Source organism: Tubulanus polymorphus, chromosome 2 (genome assembly GCF_964204645.1).
Source record: "Tubulanus polymorphus chromosome 2, tnTubPoly1.2, whole genome shotgun sequence".
Taxonomy (NCBI): domain Eukaryota; kingdom Metazoa; phylum Nemertea; class Palaeonemertea; order Tubulaniformes; family Tubulanidae; genus Tubulanus; species Tubulanus polymorphus.
The window spans coordinates 28754708-28766986 of NC_134026.1; the positions used below are offsets into that span (position 1 = coordinate 28754708).

The window sequence follows — 12279 nt, forward strand, 5'->3', positions numbered from 1 at the left end:
CTATGAACTGATTTCCATTTATTTCTGCGGTGTTTCTTCTGTAACTCGAACCTACTGCTCCTAGAAATCTGATTTCAGCTAGGGTTGCATCTCCAAGTGGAATCCTATTGAGGATGCTTGAGCTGGTATCTTTCCAATCATCAGAGGGAATGTCATTTCAAAACTGATCGAATTTCATTTTCAAGACACATGACACATAGGATTAACTCATAAAATAAATATTTATTTCCCTTAATTTACAGAATCCGAAGCTTAATATAAAATGATTTTCATTCATACTTACAAATACAGAACACTCATGCATGGCGCACATGATTGATATCTTGGTAAAACACAGCTTGCAGTATAAATAATCTATTACATAACTTTAAAGCCGTTTTCTAGTCATTAAACCATTTAACACGAAATAAATAAAATATACAAACATAACTTGAACAAAATGCTACCAAACATTGAACTACTAATAAATGACTGATGGTTTCATAATTGTTTTTTCCGTTCACAGATTATCGACCTTTAATTGACACATGCATAAGTTAAGAGTGCATATCAAATGTCTTATTCTGATGTCAGTGAGGTAAAATACCTCTTAAGAAATACAATTAGGCAAGCGTTTTTCTTTTGCTGGAAGAAAGCGCCCTTTCACCTACACCTCCAGGGACCTGAATCCGACCCTGGTTAACACGAACACATGTCACCTGTTTATATTCGTATAATATTTTAACGCATCAAGCCCTGCACCTAATGTCTATGCCATGACATACATATTAAACCAAACCCTTGATATCATTTATATTACCGTCCAATATAAACACCAGCTGTCAACCGAAATTAACCCGATACACATAAGTAGCAATCCTTGGAATGTCTCAAACAGTTAGGCAATAGGTAGTTTAGTAAGACACACAGGTCTAGACTAGTGAAGTGTTATATCCTGTTATCCTATATGTGAATCATATCGAACAGATGGTGCAGAATATTCAATCGTTAAATAGTGACCATATTCGCGAGTGCTATTTTCTGTTTCTTGGTTTGAATTTCCTCGGCTAATAGACGCTCGACTGTTTCCTCTGCACTGCTTCCCGTCGTACTTGCTGCATCGTCTGAGTTGCAAATTTCTTTTAATTCTTGCATCTGCGTTTCAACTTTCCTGCGAAAATTTAATTCAATACCTCGTAACAAACTGAAGGTAACAGCTTGAGAGCATTGTAAAATTGAGAAGTGCAGACTTACTTCCATGATTGATTTGAATTGATAACTGCCATTGTGTGGTCATCGATCTGTCTTTGAAGGTTACTCATCTCTGACTGGAGGCTTTGTAAGCAATCTTGAACTGCCGTCAGTGGCCTGAAACATATTTCAATCCAATTCTTGACGAATCATTGTATAATATCATAAAATCAGCGCACAAGTACTGTGGAGTACATCTAATTGATTCAAATGAGATCTCACTAGTTACTCACTTGCTATTGAAGGAAGGGGTTGACTCAGTGTGCAGTATTTTCTCTATAATTGACAATGCTGATTGATACATTTCATCTGACGAATCATCATCAGACTTCAGCTGACCGTTCATACCCATTGTGGCCGAGTCCTCAGAATTTTTGTTCTATAATTGACAAACCTTGATTTATATTGAGAATAACATGAAAAATGTATCATCTCATATCATCGTTCAATAGATACCTTTAAACTGGCTTTCACAGCACCCTTAAGTTCGGATAATTTCGATTGATGAGCAAATTTCTCCCTTCGAGTTTGGTTGAGTTCATTTCTCAGTTTATCGGAATCTTCTTTAGTCGTCTGAAACAAACAAGACACAAATTGAAAACAGAGAAACAATGTAAGTTCTATAACCGGTTTTACTGTTGTTTCTCTTATTTACCTGCAATATTTTCTGTATATTTTCTAATTCGGCCTGTTGTCTTTGTTCAGCGAGCTGTAGTTGATTTTTCAAACCTTCCACACCTAGATTCTTCTGATCAATTTGCCAAAGCAGTTGCTGTAATACGAATGAGAAACCTACAAATGAAAACTCGATACAAAACTGAAATCAATCGATTATAACAAATCTAAGTACCTTAATTTGGGCGTCTACAACTGGATCCTTCTCCGAACACTGTTGAAGTTGTCTTTGTAGACTCTCAACTTCTAATTGCGACAAGCGTGAAGCAGTTTTCAAGGCTTCTAACTCAGCTCTGTAACTTTGTTCGGCTGATAAACTTATTTCCAGCTGATTTTTCAGTTTATTACATTCACTCGTTAGATGTTCGGTGTCTTTTTGCAGCAGTTTGACGTCTGATTTGACTTCTAATTCATGTGACTGTAGTTTGCTGCTATTCAACCTTTCCGATGCCAACTGCAAAATGCAAAGGCATTTAAAACTTAAGGTATTTAGGAATTTGAAGTAAAATGAATTAAAAAGGGGCGAGAGCAATAGATAAACATCTTTTACCTGTTTTTTTAGTCTTTCTATTTCTTCTCTCTCTTGATTCAGCGCAGACTCGAGAGCCTGAATTGTTGACTTATGTTCGTTGGCTATTTTACTCATTTCGTTTAACTGATGTTGAGTCATAGCTGATATTTCCACAATGGACGACTCTTTCTCAGCGAGCGCACCCTCTAATTCACTGGTATGTTGTTTCAATGTTCCATGGCTTTGTAGAACTCCTGAAAATATATACGCCATTAAACTGATCTATCATTACTACAACATTTTTTGGGGAAAATAGTCATTATCATTTATTCTTATTTTACCTGCAAGGCGACCTTTTTCTCTTTCTAAATCTAAAGCCAGCAATCGACTTTCATCTTGAGATTGTTTTTGTAGCTCTAGTAACTGCTGCAAGTCCCACTGATGATGTTCTAGTTCTGATATTCGATCTTTATAACCTTGTATTTCATTGCGAGCCGAATCTCGTTGGATATCGATTTCTGTTTCTAACACAGTTTTCTTATGTTCCAACGCTTCAACTTTGTTTGTCAGCAACTGAAAATACACAGAAAACACGTGATATCTAGGGGTAACTATTGACTATTTCAGTCTGTGTAATTGTAACCAACCTCGAGCTGTTCTGTCAGATGCTCCTGTTGTTTAGCACCAGTAGTTATTTCTCCTTCCGCTATCTTTCTCTGTAATTCTGTCATTTCACTGAGAATGGTCTTTCTGTCATTTTCGACTTGCGACAGTTTATTTGAATACGATGTTAAATCATCGCTGTATTCGGATTTTCTAGTTTCTAATTCGTGACGAGACGTCTGTAAATCTTGCATAAGTTTCTCGATTTCTTGCTGATACCGAGTGATTTCATTACCAAGTTGATTTTTCATTTCAGTGATGTAAACTTTCAAATCATCATTTTCTTGCTTGATTTTATCGCGTTCGAGTCCATCCCCTTCTAAACCCTGGATGCGAGCTTGTAATGCAACTTTTTCCTCCACATTAGAATTCTGATGTGACTCATATTCAATCACTTTTCTTTCCGCTGAATTCAGTTTTTCCAAAACATTCAGCTTTTCTTGCGATACCTCCTGTAATGTTTCATGTAGTTGACTTATTTCATTTCTCAAATTGATGACTTCAGTTTCTAAATTAGCTTTTCCTTCGTTCAATTCGTTTACTTTAACAAATCTATCTGAGACACTGTTATTAAACTCCTCAAATGCAGTTTTCTGCTTTTCAATCTGAGCTCGGGCTTCTGCCAGTGATTTCTCAACACTAAATTTCTCTGATTCAACTTTCTCTAAATGCAAATTCTTTGAGTCCAGATCTTGCCTCATTTGCTTGAATGAAACTTCAACTTTTTTCATATCTTCTTTTAACATCTCAAGCGCGTAGTCAATAGCTCTTTTCTCTTCATTAACCGACGCTAATGCTACTTCAAGGGCAATCTTTTCTTCGGTTAGTTTAAGGATGTCACTACCACTGCCGGTAAAATTATCCTGAAAATCTACCAGTCTAGCTTCAACATCAACAAATCTAGCCTCAAGTATTTCAAAGTCATTTTCCTTTTGAAAAAGTTTTTCTTGCGATAAAGTCAGTGACTTGAGCATTTCCGCGTGTTCTCTCTGCAATGATTCAACTAGTCCCTGTTTCTCTTGTAATTCCTCGGTAGTTTTTCGTAGTTTTTCTTCCAAGTCTGACGTCGTAGATATCAAACTCGCGAGTCGCAATTTCTCGTCTTCCACGAACAAAATTTTCTGATTCAAATTTTCTTCCGTGCTCGAACTTTCATTTTGAATCTGACGGAATGAGGCTTCGCGTTCCAGCATGTCCGTTTCGATTGTTTCCAAGTGACGTACCAGTAATTCTTTTTCATGTAACGCTCTTTGTTGAGTTTCTGCGAGTTGGTTTTTCATCACAGAATTATCTGACTTCAGTTTTTCTATAAAGCCGTTTTGCTGCATAGTAACAGTTTGTACATTACTGAGTTCTTTCTGTAGTTCGTTTCTAAGTTCTTGAGCAGTCATAAGTTGTTGTTGATACCATTCTTTAGTTTTTGATAATGCTGCCATATCATTTTGAACCGTACGCATTTCATTTATACACTGCCTTTTTTCTTGATGTACAACATTCAAATCTTGCTGAATTTCCGTCATTTTTAGTTTTAGACTTTGAAAAGATCCTTCTTTTTGATCGATGTGTCGTTGCATTTCCACGAGTTTATCCTGAAGTTTAGAGTTGGCAGACTTTGACGCCTCTAAGTCGGTCATCAATTTGGTTGTTTCATGCGATTTTTCGTACAAAGCATTTTGCGATAATTTAACAGTTCTGTCCAACTCGTCGTGCCTCGATTTCAACACCTTCATTTCTGTTAACAAAGCTTCCTGATCTTTTAAACTTCCACTCGAGACCTGAGATTGAGATTTCAGCTGCGAACGAAGTGCTGCCAGATGTGTTTGAAGTTCACTTCTTTCGCGGACGGCATTACGAGCTTCAAGTTGAAACATTTCTATCTGTCCCTTTAGGTTTGCATTTTCTCTTAACAACTTCTCAGTATCTTCATTCATACGTGAACTCATAGTTATCTGTTTAAAACTAGGTAATGTATCCATGTTACTAAAAGAATGACTGCTACTTGGTACAAATCCAAAACTTTGGTTTGCATTTCCACTATTATCAGATTTTAAAGGCGTTGAACAATTAACCGGTATATCAGTGAAACTTGTTTCTTCAATTTTCTCAATATCTATCCCTGAATCTTTTATTTCTAAATCAGTTGCAGGATTGACAGCGTCTTCAGGAGTCAGCGATTTAATTGGTTCAAAACCAGTGTCTCTGACAGTTGGAGTATCAAACTTACGGATTTTAACTTCATTTCTAGGTGAATCGAATGATGAGCCTTCAAACGGCTCTGGTTGACTAAATGCACTATTTTGTTTTGGTGAAGCAGAATCTTGTTTCAAATCAGGATGAGAACTACCTTGGTTATTCTTAACTAACGATTTCTTATTTTTTGATTTACTATTTGCTTTAGCTTTCGCTTTAAGTCTTTGTTTCAGTTCATCACTTGGTGCAGTATAGGATTTCTTAGTAGTCGGATCTTTGTCAATTGTCACTTCCATTTCACCAGGTTTGATTCTAATAAGGTTGCTGCTCTCTTGTGTATGCATAGATAAGATAGGCGAAGCTGAAGCGTGTTCAGCTGATGTTTGAGGTAATGAGTAATCGTTAATTGCTTCTGAATTCTGTAGAATAAAATAATAGACGATTCAACAATTCATTCTTTGTCAGGTCATTAGCAAATTAATATTGTGCTGGGTATCTACCTTTTTCTGCTTCAACAATAATTCAGCTTGAGCCAGATAACTAGCGATCTCATCCGCACTTGCCGGGGTCAAATCATGATGACCTAGAAAGAAAGTACGATTAAAAGATTTAAGAAAATTCAAGCTTCCGGTCATCAAACTCATGAGCAGAATTGAAACAAACCTATAACAGATTTTTGCAGAGCTAAAGCTTCTGTTGTTGATGTAAAAGCAGTAAAAGTTGCTTGTTCATCTTCGATTTCATCGATACCGACAGTAGTTTTATTAGTTTCTGGTGATGACATTTTCAGCTTTGCCTAAATTGATTAAATGCACATCCATGAGTTATTCATTCATTCATTCATTCATTCATTCATTCATTCATTCATTCATTCATTCATTCATTCATTCATTCATTCATTCATTCATTCATTCATTCATTCATTCATTCATTCATTCATTCATTCATTCATTCATAACATGAAATAATTTTCATAGCCTATAGAATTACCCTAGCACTAGTTGTTTTAGCAATTTTGCCCTAACCTAGAACGGACCAATTTAGAACAAACTTTTTGATAGAGTGAATGCTTAGTAAATAACTTAGTTCATTCTAAATTGGAATAGGCTTAATTTTAGAGTGTTCCTAATGACGAAGTGTGAACGCAGCTATGAGCACTTACTAGTATAGTCTCTACTATATTAATATCCAAAACTCCTCCAGTTTTCTGAAACTCAATCCAAGTATCAGAACGATGTGCTGTTTGTTTGGATTCTGCGTGCTCCGAATGACGATCTTCTTCTTCTTCTTCTTCCTCGGATATAAAACAACCCGTGTCGCAATTCTCGATGAAAACTGTCGACTGAAATCTTAAACTGCTATTGTTCAACCCTGGCGATAGATTGCGTTCGTTTAATAGCAAATCGTCTTCGATGACCTGATGAGAAAGTTCTTCGCTTAGATCAGCGTCGATGAATAAACTAGATGAAACCGGTTGCCCTCGATACAACGGCGGTGTTATATCGTATTGTTCTCGGTATTGATCTAAACTATCAGCTCTATCCGATACGAATTCACTCTCACTAGTTTTTTGAAGTCTTCGATTCGAGGAGTGAACGCGACAATATTCTTCTAGATTATCCTCCTCGTTTTGTTCTGATGCTTTGTCGAGGTTCGATTCTGAAATATTGAAGATAGATGATTCTAAATCAAACTTAGTATGAAAGAAATGATAACAAGAAATGCAAATTCATAACTACCGTATTACATTATCAATCATGCTCAATGTGAATTTAGTCAAACTCTGCATCCAACATGCAATGTCTAATATTATGATTCATCCGGATAGATTTAAAGGAAACATAAAAAGAAACCAAAGACAGTGAACTAGGGCTGTACCTAGCATTTGAATTTTGGGGGGTAGAGAAACCTGAAGGAGGGCAGTTCTATTGGACATAAGAATAATATTTGCAAAAATTTGCAAAATTGGTACTTTTCCTAAATTTTAGGAGGGGTCACTGCTCCTGCCCCGCTAGGTACGGCCCTGTGAACCCAAACATAACTATCACCAAAATAGAACCCAATCATTCGTCAAACAGATAAACCTCTTTTAGTCCTGTGTAATGCTCCTATCGGAGAGGTTCTCAAAAAGGGTAAGAAAAAAAAACTAATTACATTGTTAATAAGCATGTATTTCTGTATGTTAATGGTCTATCTACTCTAGCTACAACATTCCAGTCTTATACCTGTCACTTGACCCTCACAATCCTCTGAGGTTAACTCACAACTGTTGTTTATTATTGTTTTCACTGGTGACACAGCCTTTCCCTGAATGTATTTCTTCTTCACGTTATTAGTGCCTACAATGAAACATTGAAACAGTGGATGTTTTGCCAATATGTCATTATTCTAGTAAATGCTATTTCACCAATACCTATCATTAAAAGATTCATTTATACAATGAGAATTAGAAAAAGGGTCCGAGAGAAATTTTAAGGTTTAGATTTGATAAGGAAAGGGTCAGATTTAATGGTCAAGTTGAGTCCTAAAGTAGTTAAAACTTACAAGTTTCAGTATCTAAATGGTTTAGTCACAGGGACTTGACACAAAAGGATTTTGACCCCAGTATCCTAGGTACTATATATAAAAAGACTTTTTATATATAGTACCTAGGATACTGGGGTCAAAATCCTTTTGTGTCAAAAGTCCCTATGGGATTAGTGGTAGAATGTTGCAAGTACTGGTTAGAATCCCAAATTCTAACTAATTCCTTTTTATGCTTTCCTGCACCTCAGTATTACGCATTACAGCATCAGCTACCAATCAGAATGACCAGCAGGCAAAAAGCGTTTAGAAAGATAATGTCAATTTGGTAACAGATACTAACCGACAGTGAATGATAACTCAGGTGAAGTAGGAATGCTGTCGTTGATATTTTCTGATATTAATTCCGAATCGTATGATACAACGTTACTGAATGAATCTAGTTCAGTGCTGTTATAAGTTGACAAGTCATACTCTTCAAAATTCACCTGCTCCAAGGTTATTTGATATGACTCCATTGAACAGCATCTCTGTTATTATATTAGTATCCCTTGAACTTGCTGGATGAGATTCTATATGAGAGAGAAAAACAATCATTGTTGTAGTCTGAATACCAGTTCGCATGATAAAAATTCATGACTGAGTAGACGTAAGACTGAGGGTCCATCTCTGTGGTGTGTGGTGGCAATTCATTCAGCACTGTCTCTGAACCTCTATGTGGACAATTTTACTTTAAGGCTCATTGTCAAATACATTAGTTAGATTGATACTGTTTGTAACTAGGATGGATGGGCATAAGGGGTAATACATGAAGTAATCGGGGGACGGCAATCTCCACCGGACCGGCACCAGCCCACAGATCGGGCTGACCCAGCAGCTCTATTACTTAAAAAATCCTTTTCACTTTGAGAGGTAAGAAACTAAACCCTTTTGATTTTCTGCAATTTAAATATTCATACCTGATAGATAAGTATAATTGATTTCATTTACCGCAGTTATTAATAATTTCGCGTTAAAACGCGAAAAATATTGCTTTTTCATAAAATTTCTGACAGCACTGAGTGAAACGTCATCAGAAACTGCTTGCGATTAAATTCAATACAGCATGGTTTGTTCTCGTAGCTATGTTCGAACCCCATCACGTATACTAATTTTGTTAACTAGTTAAACGAGTCATTTGACCGCTACTAGGCCAATAATATAATAAACGAATCCTTAATTTTTTTGTCGTCTATAATGTCTTTGTCACCTACCGATATTAAAAGTTTCAAGGTCACACCAGGCTATCGTAGCTATTCATCACTATTGAACTACATCTGTCATGCCATTCTAGCTTATCTAGGCCTAACGCCACTTGCATTTAAAAATAAGACTTGTTTATTTCCTGTCTGACATTTCATCCGGGTTCCTTTTTAAATAGAGTATTTTGGTCAAAAACAAGAACGAAAACAAAGAAATCTCACTCTTCGGACAACTGAAATATATTTTCATAGGATACTTACAGCATCTAACAGATAGGCAACACACCAATGCAATAACTGGTAGAAAAACAATTTTAATAGCTTTTGCATTATATAAAATGAAATTTGTAAAAATTTAATCATATCCTGACCCAAAACTTAATCATTAGAAATCTACTTTTGAAGGAATCTTACGGTCAGTGAAACTGTCTCATATTATCATAAAGGCTAAGTAACTTGGCACTAGGATATTATTTTTTTTCCACAAATTTGAGAAATGTTTAATTACAGAGATATCACAAGAGTTTGTAACCCAATGAATTAGATTATCTTACACAATTAGATTGTTTATACAACATACACACTGAGTAAATTCCTATACAACACAAGGTATCATACACTTATATCCCCTTATGTTCAATACACATCAATTTTGTATCACAAACCTATGCACATTTTTTTCGAAACTGGTGACTTTTTCAGCGCCAAACTATTATCATTTTTGTTGAATTAATTACCGAATAGGACACAAAGTGCAAACTCATCATTCACAATAATACATCAAAGCACCTACATCTACTCAAACAGTAAAATTAAATAGCAATTACATTTTATATTAACTATAACGTTTAATACTAAGGTTTTATTTTAACAAATACAAATTTGAGAAGAAATTTGAATTATTTTATCGATCAACCCTCCCGAAACCATGAATACAAAGTTTAAAACAACATTGTCCATAGATTCAAAATAAAGTGGTTTCACATGTATAATCAATGAGGTATCCTTATATACAACATGAGAATATTCTATACACATTTCCATCTTATAGAAGAAATTTATACATGGGCAAGATTCATGTACAGCGAGTTAAGATGATCCACATTAAAAACACGTGCTGAATAAATAATGTCACAAAAAATTTCATCATCAATGTCAATGTACGTCAATCATTTTCAGTTTTATCAGTATCCAACACTCCATCCTGTACACCATCGGCATCAACTCGGACATACAAACTTTTTTCATACTGAAAAACAAATAGACGAGAATTAGGTCTTAGAATTCACTTCATGAAACTGAATTATTCCTGCGAAATGATGAAAACGAATTCATACCAAAAATACTTCTTTAGTGCGTCTATACATCCGGTCAATAATAAACGTGCGAGTTTGAAGTGGGATAGAGATCAATCGGTTTTTGGACTCATTGTCCACTCGTATCATATTTTACATGTCCGGTCGGTGGTATGTAGAGTGTAGATATGCTAGTACTAAAATACACTAACTCTGCTGAGGTTTACCAGTCATAACAATACACAGAAGATATTTATCTCAGTTTCAATGATGTCTAATGAGCTTTGTACATATAAATGAATCTTGGGTGAAAGACTATGGTGATATCAGTAATCTATCGAATGAGAAATCGGTTCTCTGTCAGTAGTACGGGACTCCACTGTCCATGTGAGTCCAACATGCGTATTCAGTCCATGTACTTATACCGTCATAATTGGGTTTAAACGATGACGTATACTGCGGAATCGTCGCCGCTTTCTTTTCTTCTTGTTTCTTGATCGAAACGCGATAATTAGTTCCACCTCTGTTATCCCAGTACTGATTCCCGTTACACTCGTAACAGACAGCGAATTCCACCGCGTCGTCGGACGTTAGATTTTCGGGTACGATCAGTTCGAAACCGAACGTGTCGTAAACGGTCGGACTAGAATCGCCGGTCGTCAGGAAATCAGTTTGAATATCGGCAAAACTTTGCCACCCATCGCAGGTCCATCGAACGAAAACGCTTTTCTCGAAAGCGATATTCTTCACTTTAACAGTACCGGCTAGATTGTACTCCTTAGCGATCACATTCTCCAGACAAACGCAATTAGTGTCGAGTTTCTGTCGAAACGAAAGATAATCAGACGCCGGCTGCGGGAAATCGAGAACAATCGCTGGAGGTACGAATGACTGATCTTCAGCGCGTTGAATGATTAACGCCATGTGTGGACAGTTCTCTAGTTTAGGCGGAGTATCCGATTGTTCCGTCATGTATCGAACCTTTGTCAACGAAAATCCTTTGCAATCAGCGAACGAAACGGTTTTCTTCGGCAAGCCGGTTTTTTTGCTGATACTTTCGACTTTCTCCTCGTTTTCGTCGTCGTCATAAATGTACGAGTTCCATTCGTTATTTGCCTTCGCGATGATCGGTCGAAGGGCCGACTCGGACACCGTTTCACAGAACGACGAATACTCGAAGCTGTTTCGCCCGACATCGCAAAAATGATCGGTGATGTTAAACCCGCTGAAACCGAGAGGCGGGCTGGACGACATCAAGTACGCCGCGAAATCGACTGGCATTTTTGTTGCGTGCTTTCCTGCTTTTTCGTTATTCGAATAACGATAAAAACTGCTTTTGTTGTTGTTTACGCCACCGATGATAGGAAATGATTCCACTTGAAGCATTTTCATCTATTCATCAAGCAGCTACTACGGGAACTTCAACAACTGAAAATATTACAATAAATCTATATATTAGCCGGGTGGATGACGAAATTCCCTTGTTTAAAATCAACCATCCATGACGACTGCATGTGTGTTGAGCAATCATTGAGTAATCACATAAAAGGACGGCTTTAACTTTATTACAAGTATCAAATCTTGACTTAAGCATAAGAAAAATGATATCTGATCGCTCACCTTATCGTCGCTGCGGATGATGTGGTCTAGTGTACTGTTTCGTGGCGATCGTGATCTCAGCGGCCTGGAGATGGTGTTGCCTGTGGAGCTGTCAGTCAGTGTTCGTGTGATGATGTGGTGCTAAATGAATGATCGTTCATGCACCAAAAAATGCTCGTTCAATAGTAAATTCGTGATATTAGATTACGCCGACTCTACTGCCACATTAACCCACTACTACGACCTTTATCACAGGTAGAGCATGCACATTTTGAAGTACCGAGTTGGACTTCAGCTCTCGACGTTTCGATGTTTCAGCCGCGTCCGGGACGAAGGAAAACCCAAGGTTAAA

The 12279-nt window shown here is 36.8% G+C and overlaps 2 protein-coding genes across 2 annotated transcripts; both read right to left on the reverse strand.

Annotated features, from left to right (window-relative positions):
* Positions 1–233: 233 nt before the first annotated feature.
* Positions 234–8353, reverse strand: LOC141899658 (uncharacterized). The gene is made up of 14 exons (XM_074786087.1): positions 8136–8353; positions 7495–7608; positions 6432–6928; positions 5933–6065; positions 5770–5852; positions 3064–5688; positions 2758–2989; positions 2456–2670; positions 2081–2359; positions 1886–2002; positions 1687–1803; positions 1464–1609; positions 1234–1347; positions 234–1150 (listed from the first exon to the last, which is right to left on the reverse strand). The coding sequence occupies exons 1-14, from the start codon at positions 8308–8310 to the stop codon at positions 988–990; spliced, it is 5010 nt and encodes a 1669-aa protein (XP_074642188.1). The 5' UTR covers positions 8311–8353; the 3' UTR covers positions 234–987.
* Positions 8354–9257: 904 nt separating this feature from the next.
* LOC141900464 (protein phosphatase 1 regulatory subunit 3B-like) lies at positions 9258–12249 on the reverse strand. The gene is made up of 3 exons (XM_074787384.1): positions 11949–12249; positions 10371–11756; positions 9258–10282 (listed from the first exon to the last, which is right to left on the reverse strand). Exon 2 carries the CDS (start codon positions 11718–11720, stop codon positions 10689–10691), a length of 1032 nt encoding a protein of 343 aa, XP_074643485.1. The 5' UTR covers positions 11721–11756; positions 11949–12249; the 3' UTR covers positions 9258–10282; positions 10371–10688.
* Between the last annotated feature and the right edge of the window lie 30 nt (positions 12250–12279).

Bases quoted from the DNA above. Each gene is read 5' to 3' on its own strand.
- LOC141899658 (XM_074786087.1), bottom strand. From the start codon at position 8,310: ATGGAGTCATATCAAATAACCTTGGAGCAGGTGAATTTTGAAGAGTAT. The intron at 2,003-2,080 runs GTACTTAGATTT...TTCGTATTACAG, and splicing joins TTGTAGACGCCCAAATTAAG to CAACTGCTTTGGCAAATTGA. The intron at 1,348-1,463 runs GTGAGTAACTAG...AATATGTTTCAG, and splicing joins ACCCCTTCCTTCAATAGCAA to GCCACTGACGGCAGTTCAAG.
- LOC141900464 (XM_074787384.1), bottom strand. From the start codon at position 11,720: ATGAAAATGCTTCAAGTGGAATCATTTCCTATCATCGGTGGCGTAAAC.